The sequence below is a fragment of the Pantherophis guttatus genome, chromosome 2, assembly GCF_059756535.1.
Source record: "Pantherophis guttatus breed Tessera chromosome 2, ASM5975653v1, whole genome shotgun sequence".
Lineage (NCBI taxonomy): Eukaryota > Metazoa > Chordata > Lepidosauria > Squamata > Colubridae > Pantherophis > Pantherophis guttatus.
The window spans coordinates 44,356,085-44,367,136 of NC_142064.1; the positions used below are offsets into that span (position 1 = coordinate 44,356,085).

At 40.4% G+C, this 11,052-nt stretch overlaps 1 protein-coding gene across 1 annotated transcript in view; it reads right to left on the bottom strand.

Moving 5' to 3' along the window:
- Positions 1-1,567, bottom strand: part of PCSK1 (proprotein convertase subtilisin/kexin type 1) — a 38,641-nt gene extending 37,074 nt beyond the window's left edge. The window contains exon 1 of the mRNA XM_034440713.3: positions 1,128-1,567. Within this exon, the coding sequence (XP_034296604.1) occupies positions 1,128-1,307 (180 nt within the window). The 5' untranslated portion in view covers positions 1,308-1,567. The remainder of the gene's footprint in view (positions 1-1,127) is intronic.
- Between the last annotated feature and the right edge of the window lie 9,485 nt (positions 1,568-11,052).

Consider the following 11,052-nt stretch of genomic DNA (forward strand, 5'->3'; position numbering starts at 1 on the left):
CAGAGGAACAAAAAATATAGTATAGAGTATGGAGACTAGGGGTTACTAAATGTAGCTGTGCCTTTAGCCTCCTACATCTTGATCATTGTGGTTTTTTTTCAAGTAAAGGGAGAAAATTTTGTAACTTATTTTTACCCAGACCTTCTGACTGGTGACTTCTTTACACAATTTCAAATGTCTGTTGTTTGGGATCTGTAGGGGTAGATCCCAACCCCCAAAATAGTCTCTTCTTTTGCTGTTAAAGTTAAACCCACCCCATCTGCAGGAGCTCAGGAACCTCAGCATTCAGAACTTCAGCGGTGGCATTTGGGTTTAGCTGAAAGGGTTAAGGCCAAGCCAAGTGGCGTTCCCAGAGGGCTTTCACCTTAATTCGCTGCTTTGCAATTTCCAGCATCTGCGGCTGATTTTGCTCCATTCAGCACATGGGCTTCTTCGCAGGAGAAAACAGATCATATGCAACGCTCCCTGCCTCAGCCTTGGTTCCCAAATCACCCCTTGCTTCCACTGTCATGATTGGGGTGGGCTGTTTTACCTTAGGGGTTAGTCCGTGGGTTATTGGTCATAGCTGTTGTTTTAATCGGTGTAGGCTGCTTGGAGTCACAGTTACGTGGTAACTGGCCAATTTTTTAAAAAAAAATCTGTTCAAGGGCAAAACGCAGCAGGGGCAAGGTGACAGATAACCAGGGGCGTCCATTCTAAAGAAGGAAGATGGGGCAGAAGTGGGAAAGAAGTCAAAAGTTTCTCATCAGGAGCGAAGAGCGACAACTTGCTCCTTGTTCGTTTCGCCAACAACGACAATAATACCAACGAGGAAGAAGGCACCGTTAAAGGCAGAGAATCTCTGGGAAAGATTGGCAGGGAAAGGTGTGGAGCGCACTTCCCAAATCAAAACAAGACACCCTTACCAATTGCATCTCCTGCCAGTCACAGGATCCATTATCTGCATTTCTCATTCTCTAAAGTTGCCCGACTTTAAAAGAAAGAAAGAAAGAAAGAAAGAAAGAAAGAAAAAAGAAAAAAGAAAAAAGAAAAAAGAAAAAAGAAAAGAAAAAGAAAAGAAAAGAAAAGAAAAGAAAAGAAAAGAAAAGAAAAGAAAAGAAAAGAAAAGGGAGGGGGTGACGTCTTACCTGTCCCAGAAGTTCGTAGTCCAGTTCGTTTGCTATGAGCCGCGCGGCTTCTAGACCTCCCGGGATCTCGGCTGCCCATTCATTGACAAACTGCCGCTCTGCCTTGGCCAGCAGGACCACCGTCCAGGCGCAGAGGAGAGCCCCGATCACGCCCTGCCCTGCCCGGCATCTCTTTTCCATGGCCCCTTTTGGCAGAGCGAAAGGGCTACTTCCCCGGGGGGGGGGGGGAGAGGAAATGAATGCTAGCGAATAGGAGGCAGCCGGAGAAGTCGGGGAAGCGTTGCTGGAGGAGGCGAGGAAAGTCCCTTCGGCTCTGGTTGCTACGGGAGAGGAAGGAGCGGGCAGTTGCTAAGAAAGTGCCTCGCCGCCGTCGCCTCCTTCGCTCTCTGCTCGTCTCATGCTGGAGCCGGGCTCGGAGCCGCCACGGCCAGAATGGGAATGAGCGCTTCCACGTCAAAAGGACGAAAGCGCTCCCTGACGTCAAATCTCCCGGCCTGATTTCTTGCTGGATGTTCCCGGGGGAGAGGAGGAGCCGGAGCGTTCGCCAACGCAGGCAGGGGGCTACGGGGCTGGGATCAAAATAATCCAGATAATACGTACGGCACAGCCGAAGGGGGGGGGAGGAGGGGGGAAGAGGAAGGGCGAGGAGCTGTCCGCGGTCCCGCCGTCTTCCCCTCCGCCCTTGCCCTTCGCTTTTCTCCCTGGCCCATCCAAGCCGGGTTCCCGAACCGCTCGCCGACCGCCCAGCCAAGCTCGCCTCCGCTGAGAAACGGCTCGAGAGGGAATCCGGGCTAACCCCTGGCTTCCCCAGCCGGTGCCACCCTCTTGCTCGGGCTGTGCAAAGCCTGCCATAAAGAGCTTTACGAATTGGAAGCCCCTGTGGGGTTTTTTTTGGGGGGGGGCGGAGTGTCTCCAGATGTTGGAGTTGGAAGCCCCTGGTTGGGGGGGGGTGTCCAGGTGTTGGAGTTGGAAGCCCCTGTGGTTGGGGGGTCTCCAGATGTTGGAGATGGAAGCCCCTGTGGTTTCGGATGGGGGGCAGTTGTGAGCGGGGTAAATTTCCAGAAGGCAACAAAAAGGGGAAAAGGGGTGGGTGCGTGTCAGTAGCATCTCTTCCTTAATTAAGAGTGCAAGTGAGCTATCCAAGAGGATTCTCTCTCTCTCTCCCTCCCTCCCTCCCTCCCTCTCTCTCCAAATTCAAGAGCTATATCCATAGGTCTATTGCCCCCCCCCGCCAGTTTTAGAAAGATGCAGTCATTGATCAATAAAGGTTGCTCCCGCTCCTACTGCTTAGGTAGGGAGCCCATTTCTGCACAGGGCAAAATAATGGAAATGTAGCCAAGCAAAATATACGATTGCTATCATTCCGTTTAATGGGATGAAATGGTGGGAAGGTGAAGAGATATAGACCCTTGCAGTTTACAGCATATTGGTTGGGGTGGTGGTGGTGGTCATACCTTGTTATTGCTTCAGTTTGGTTTCTTGGTTTACAAACATCTTGAATTTAATTTATCTGAGAAGGTTGGCTTTGTATAGTGAAGTTAAATGTTTTCAAGTGGATTTTAGCCCAAATTAGTGGTATCTGTGGGGAGGAGTAAGGGGGGGCAGAATGATGAGTCAGTGATTATATGGATAAATGTTCATCATTTTGACCTTTATTTAGTAACTACTGTTATATTTCCAAGAAAACTCTAATAAAGTTTTGTTCTTGTAGATCTATCATATACATCTATCATTGTCTTTCTTTTCTTTTACTTCCCTCACCCATGACAACCGAAGTCACTTTTTCTGGTCCATAATCCACTTGCATAAAAACTTTCTGCTTACTGATCATAACTCCAACTTTTTTTGGATCAGGTCTGATTAGATCTTCCAAGTCCATAACTCGATGGCACATATCTTCTTTTTCTCACTCTTTCTCAGGGTCCAGTTTTATAGAGGATATTAGCACTGGTAACCCTTAAAGATAAACATTATGCTACTCTTTGTTGCTGTTGAAATGACATGCTGGTTGGCATAAACTTTGCCTTTTTAGTATTTAACTTCAATTTGGATTTTTCACTTCTACTTTCAATTTCACAATGAAGGTATCTAAGACTTTTTAAAGAAATATGTTTAGCTGAGTGGTATTATCTGCATGTCATAAATTGATGTTTTAATCTTCAGGTTTTTCAAGCTGTCATATTTTCCAATCCTACCAAAATAGATTTGTTGTGTATGTTAAATGGATAGGAGGACAATATATATTCTTAGCCCTTCTCTAGTCTGAATCACTGTTTCTCCAGATTCAGTTCTTCCTACTTGTGTACTGTTCCTTAGAAGAATCAAGTGTTCTGTATTAATATTTCCCACACTCAAGCATGATTTACAAGTCAAAGACATCAATCATCATATTAAGCTGAAAACACATAATGAAAATTAGCTAGATTAGATGTGAAATAAAGCTGTTCTGGTTGTTGTATGAACACAGGATTTAAATTGGAATAAAAAACAATCCTAGTTTGATTAGTGAGAGTTAGAGTTGGGTTTACATCCATGACTATTTCAGCATTACCATCATTCCACTTTTCTTATCCAGCTAAATTCATCATCTTGACCAAATACATTAATGTATGGGTACTATTAGGCATGTAAACTTTTTTTGTGTGCTGTATGTGTCATACATAACTTTTATCATTCAATGCAAGCTCTATTTTTGACATTTTTGACATTTTGACATTTTAGATATGTCCCAAATGATTGCAGAACAAGCTTTCTTCATTACAGTTATATATAAAAAAATATATAGGAAAAGAATCAGGCCAGACTATTTCCTTTCAATGCAATCTGGCATTTGACACTTCAGAGATAGTTCCCACTGGACTGATGTGCGAAGAATTGTTTGTGTTTGCTTAAAGCAAATCTCTGCAATTTTCTTTGGGTTTTGAGCTGCTTCAACTCCATATAGTAATTTTAAAACTGGTTGTGGTGGAGGAAAATTAAATCAAACTAAATATTATATTTTTCCCTGAAGTTAATTGTTCAGTAATCACACTGAATCATTAATAGTAATCTCCATTTCCTTACATTTCTGGTGATTTTAAAATTGAATATAAATTAAGGATCTGGGGAGGGGAAATAACTCATACAACTGCATCTGACTCACTCACATCTCATATGCAGAAGTAGGTTGAAGAAGATGGCATTGGAGGTGCGTGGTGGTGGGCATGAACAAGTATTTCTTGACAGATAACATATAGTTCCAGGCCACCAGCTGGACAACTACAATTTAATGAGAAGTCACATTTTTCACCATTCCCTTCTTCTTTCCCACAACTACTATCCCCATGGGTTTCTTACATTCCCTGGTAAGAGCTCTCAAATTTTTCTCAGCTTCAGGACTTTAAATGCTGGTTGTCTCCGTCCACTGAATCTCTCCTTAACCAATAACCATATTTATTTCAGTACATACAGGTCCTGTTTTTCTTTTGCTCTAATTAATGTTGAGGTGAGAAGCATATAATACATTCCTTAAGCTCTGTTATAGCAAACTTCTATTGCATTTTTATACTGTAATGTATTTTATCATATTAACTATTTTAAGTTGTCATTCATACTTCTAAAATTGAATCATGAAAAGATATTTTTCAACACACTCAGGCATATTAATTTAAATAGGGTCATTTATAGTGCTAATGGGAAATTTTCAATCCTCAGTCTTCATTCTGAGCTTGAAGGCAGATAATATCGTCTTACACCATTTTCCATTCTTTGCGGTGTTGGTTAACAAGCTTTCAAGCTTGTCCCAACAACTAGACCTGGATGACTGAGAATCTCCATAGACATCTTTTAAGCTTCTTTGTGAAATTGTGGTGCTTAAATAGTTAACTGAAGATCTATTATTAACAGAGGTAAAAGGAAGAGATGCTGACACTATTGTTAGCACATAATAAGAATTGTGATCAAAGATCATTTGTGTCACAAGTTGTTGCTTTCTTATTGGATGAAGAATTTACAGCTTATTTGTCATAGATTTTCATTTAATATGTGCACTCAGAAAGATATAACTCCTTTTTAATTACTTCTGCTAAATTGAGGTGTGTTAGAGGATGTCTGGTGACACCTTTTCAAGAGAAACATATGGCTGCTGCTATTTTTATGCATAGTTTCATCTCAGCTTCATACTCAGAGTAACATGGAAAAAGGATTTTCCTCACTCTAGGGTAAGGTTTATTTATTGTTTTTATTTGCCAAATTTAGAGAAGATTGTTGAGAAGGCAATCAACCTGCAATTTTGAAGATGCATGGAAAGTAAATAATCTTAAATCCTTGCTATTGGGTTTCAGGCTGGAACATATGCTGAGATTGCACTGATTGTGCTTTTCAATAATCCTGTGATGGATTTAGGATGGGGAAGTGCATCACTTCTAGTCCCCATTAAACATACTATCCTTGGCTAAGAGGGCTGAGACTAGGAGACATGGTATTGGCTCCTTTCTCTATTGTTTCTTCCAGTTGATATTGGTGTGTGTGTGTGGAAGATCTAGCCCTAAGGCCTCTGTTTTATGGGGGATATGCTTTAAGATTCACTATTTCCTCACTTATGTTTAACATCTACACGAAGCATCGTTGAGGTTACCTGTTGGCAGAGAATCAAGTATCATTCGTTTACATCTCTGTATACATCCCTGCCCTTGTCTGACCAAATGAGCCAACTTGGTTCTGTTCCAATGTGTAGACATTCTGGAGGTCTGCACGGGGGTGGAGTGGGGGAAACAGACTCTCTTACTGCTAGCAAGATGGAGTGCTGTAGGTTCTCCTAGGATCCATTTCTGGGGGTTTTCATCTTTAGTTCTGGGTAGGACTGAACTCTCCTCTCAGACCTGGTTTGTAATTTGGGTATCCTCTAGACTCCTGGCTCCTACTTGAAGACCAGTGGGGCCTTTCTGCAAGTTTATATTGTGCATCTTCTTCTAGATCAGGAAATTCTGTTTGTGATTACTTATACCTTAGTCACTAACCTGTTGGATTTCTATAATGTACTCTACATAAGACTACGTTTGAAGACCAATTGAAAACTTCAGCTGGTTCAAAATATAGCAGGAGAGATAACAATGGGTATACCTCACCATGCCCATGTAACATCACTATTTTGTGAGCTGCACTGACTTCCAATAGGTTTCCATGTATAATTCAGCATGCTGATTATTACTTATGAGGTCCAATATGACATTGGGTTACTTGGGAGATTGCCTCTCCCTGGAATCTTTGCCTGTGATACAAGGTAGACATGCTCCAGGTTCCTTCTCTGAAACAATGTCATTCAGTGGAATTTATGGAACAGCCTTCTCTGCCCTTTGGAATGAACTCTAGCCCCCTATGTTTGAATTGTTCCAACCTTATTGGACTTTTTGTACAAAGACTTGGCTTTAGATGAATCAGTTCTGTGATATGTATGTTTTTATTGCCAGTCTTAATTATGCATTGACTCTATTTTATTTTCTTGGGAATATTTTTGGTTTTTAAATTTTCCTCTTTTTTATTTTTATTTTTGTATGCTGCTCACAGTTGTAAAGTGTGAGAGAAGCAGCCTTGTAAATCTTATAAATAAATAAGAACAAAAGTCTGCATTTTGATTTAGGTAAAAATTATTGGGAAGTACTGCACAACTAGAGCACACTAAGAAACAGCAAACAGAATATACTTGATTTTCATTTCAGCTATCAACAAGTAAGTGACAACATCATAGGGTTCAGAGTAGGAAAAATGGGTAACAGGATTTAGTACACAGGTTTTGTTTCTGTTTGTTCTTAAAAAAATCTCCACATGTTCCTGATTAATTTTTATTTTTATTTTGTAGGTACAGGCCAATATTTATGTCCACTCCTATTTATTTAACAATATGGAGCTCTGCAAGGAGAAAATATCAGTGCTTTAAAAAAATAAAAGATAATGAAAGAATTTATTAAATAAATTCTTTAAGGTAGTTAGTTTGAATATGCCCAACTGAGATCAGCCATTATCTAATTATTTTTATGATAATATTAGTTTGGTAACTAATAATTATAATTCTATAACTAATTATATAATATTGGCAGTGAACTCTGAGAGTTGCTATGCCAACACATCAGCAACTGGCCCAGGTACTGCTTAAGATTTTGCTTTTGTCTGCTTGATTGATCAAGTTGCAGACATTGTAGGTTCTTGTTTGTAAAATAACCTTGTTCTATTTTTGTTAAAATCGAACTTTGATCTATAAGCAGTGAAAAATCACACTGTTGTTAATATAAAAATAAACCTTTTGTCATACTAGTACTGGGTATCTAATGAAGAGATTGGTAGTTTTTATTCCACAAACAATATTTTCTAGTTTCTTTCTTTGTGGTTGTCTTTGTAGCTGGATATAGAAACCTTAATCCACATAGCAACAATGGCTAAAAGCAAGCAAGATGATTTTCTTTAATCTCATAAATGGTATCCTCATCCTTTTGGATCTTAAACAACAGATCAATTTATGCTGTGCCAATTGCTGAGACAGTGTTGCATAGTAGAACATATTTGATTGCAGCATAACTCAGGCTGTTCTGATCAGTATCAAATGTTTATTAAAAGCCATGAAAATTCTGGAAGGTTACTTATTCCCCATCAATTATACAATGGTATAAATTGCTTGGCTCTCAATTTATATTTGAAGAAGCATTTTATAGCCTGGGATCCATTTGGAAATGTAATATGGATGGAATACATATTGTTATTGTTCCTTTTTTTCCTCTATCCTTAAGTGAAATGGCTAGATGTAATGTTTTAATTTACATTAAATACTGTATGGAGGCCTAATTTTTGTATAGCACAAAAGCTCACAGGTTCAGTCAGCTTCAGATAGGTTTCATGTCATATGTAAGGGCTACAGTTAAAAAGCAGGCAGGCTAGAGACAGCTTTAGGAGATTGTATTGAGAGTTTTAAAGGGACCCTTCAGCACACTGTCTTTCTTAGCAACCCCCTCCCCTCCTTAATTCTGCTGGATGGTTTCATAAACATGATCTCTTTAGCCAGCTTTCTAGCTTGATTTCCCCACCTGCTTATATAAAAAGCAGCATGCACCAAGCTTTTAAATTGCCTTGCTTCTCATCCTCTGGATTAAAAACAGCCCTTATTCTCCTCCCCTCCACTCATGCCTACCCATAACACAGGTTCCCCTCAGAGGCTGCACGGTGTAACAGACCATCCTTGCTGCCACAGAAAATGACACGGTGGTGCCAACATTATCGTTTTTGGTGGGAATTTATGTGCACACTGGTAACTTTCCTCTCATACTAACAATTCATATTCTTGACCTTTGTGTGTGTGCAGATCAATAGACAAATGTATTCAGTACATGCTGAAAGCAGGAAAGTGGGGGACAGCATTTCCCTCTTCTTTGGCATGCAGTGGGGTGTCCGTGTGAAGGAATTTCTCCAAGAGCTGCTGCCGTCACCAGAGCTCTCCTATTGGTCAGCTGAAAGGAGCCTTGATTGGCTCCTACCGGTAGTATCCCAGCTTGTCTCAAATGCTGTATTGAGCAGGAGTGAGATGATACACAAGCCTAACTTCAGACAGCAATCAGCAAAATGGTTTTTGCATTTCCAGAGCATTTTACAAAACCTGTGATTTCTGCCATACTGCTTCTTACTCCCAGAACTATCTTGTTCTGTTTTTGGAATAGTGCTACATCTTTTTTTAGTTTGGCCAGATTTGGCCTTGACCTTCATCTGCTACCTACACACTTCCACATTTGAAGAAAAATTGTTCAAGGGTACTTCCAGAACTTTTATTATGTGTAAATACTGATAATCTGACAAATGATCAGTTATTCCAATTATTTATATTTATGATATGTTATCTTTCATGATCCACAATAAGGCAATCAACTGTCCTTCAGAAGTCTTAGGCATATTGGCCCTTTGACCAAGACTGAAGGAAGCTGATGTTCAGCTTCTCTGGACCAATACCAATTTTCTTCCCCTTAGTCTTCTTTGTAGACTTATCCATGCTATATCTGCAGAGTAAACAGAAAAGCATTCCATCTTCAATGGAGATCAGGTTAGCCTTCTCCCTGATGGCATTCAGGAAGATGTTACAAGTTTTACAGCTATTTTGGAGAGCCTTTAATTAAGTTTTCAATATCACTTATTCTTTTAAGTCTCTTTTTTTCTTTTATTATTATTTTGTGCACCGGTTTTGTGATTTTATGATCTAGTTCAGGGGTGCCAAACTCAAGGCCCAGGGGCTGGATTCAGCCTGCAGGGTTCTTAGATCTGGCCTGTGTGCCCAGCCTGGAAACAGTGAAACATCAGCTCATGGTGCCTCTGCTAGAGAAAATGGAGCTTGGAAGGGCCATGCACAGCCTGCCCAGGCTCCTTTTTTGGCCGTGACAGCCCCCTGCAGCCCTCTGCCAATGAAAATGGAGATGAGGCGGGCTGTGTGAGGCCTCCCCAAGCTCTGTTTTCCCTGGCAGAGGGCTACAGAAGGCCGTTGCAGCTGAAAATGGAGCCTTGATGAGTGACGTCAAGCTGGCCACGCCTACCCTGGCCACGCCCTTGGCCACAGCCCCTGCCCCCCCGAGGTCAAACACAACCCTAATGCGGCCCTCAATGAAAACGAGTTTGACACCCCTGATCTAGTTATTAAATACTTTTTTAAACATATCATAGATATTTTAATAATTTTTGTTATATTACTGAATTAAATTCTTAATGCATTCTAGTCAATGATAGAGTCATTTTCCAAGCTAAGAGCCAATTATTAACTGAGGTTTTTTTTAAACGGTTTGATGTTTTAGATTTAATGAAAAAATACATTTAAAAAAAACCTTTCTGATGACTAAACAGTTGACTGAATATATAAATTATTTCACTGTCTATAGAACTACCCTGGCTACATTTAGTGTGACTGGATCCCTGAATAACTCTTTCCAAAGCTGGGTGCCTTTGATCAGGGGCTTCCCCTAAGTCTCTACATTCCAAAGTAATTGGAGGCTAAGACAAGGAAATTGAGATGTGTAAGCAATCATAAAGATTATAGGAAACACCTGTTTTTACTTCAATGACTACCTGCAAACGAATTGTGTGTGTTTATTTGGAAAGATTATAATTGCTCAGATAATAGTGCATAACACATTTACGCTCTTACTGCAGACAAACATTAAGAATGGCTAAGCGCACCTAAATTGATGAAACACAAACATCTCCTCCCATCTGTCCAGGCAATTGAGTAGAGATCTAATGACACCATACATTACTGCCTTTGTGAGTTGCGAGCTGACAGGAAGCAGCTGGAGAGTCACCTCAAACTTTCCATTTTTAGCAATCTACAGTTGTTTACCCCAGATTAATTCAACTACAAGTCAGAAAGGGAGACTGATATGGAAAACAGAGGAAATGCGTATTCTTCTGGGAAAGGACAACGTTCATTGAAGGATATTGGTCGTGCGATATCTTACATTATATTTCTGTCTTTCTGACTTTAAATGCTGTCCAGGTACTGACTAAAAAAACAGTCTTAAAATAGAAAGATTGCAAGCATCTTTTTAGCGCTCGGGCATCCTTGATGCTCTCTGTATTTAGTTAGCAGTATAGTGAACATAACCTTTTCTACTTCTGTGTTGGCTGACTGATGGACATACGCCTCAGAATTACAAAGGAGAGCTACAAAAAGATCGGTTTAATTAGTTTTGAGTCAGGGAGGCTATTCGTATTACAGTACACATGGTTCTGTTTGAATGTGATTATTTGGGCAGGAGATTTGAGATCAGAGCAGTGAATGGAAAGGGATATTTCATGAATATTTCTGAGTTTGGTGGAAGACACATGTTTCCTCTTAAGAAATATCTCTGTGGCTTCTTAATTTTGGATGTCATTTATCCTCACTCCCATCCCCCATAAGGGATTTGGACATGTGAGTTCTTTCATA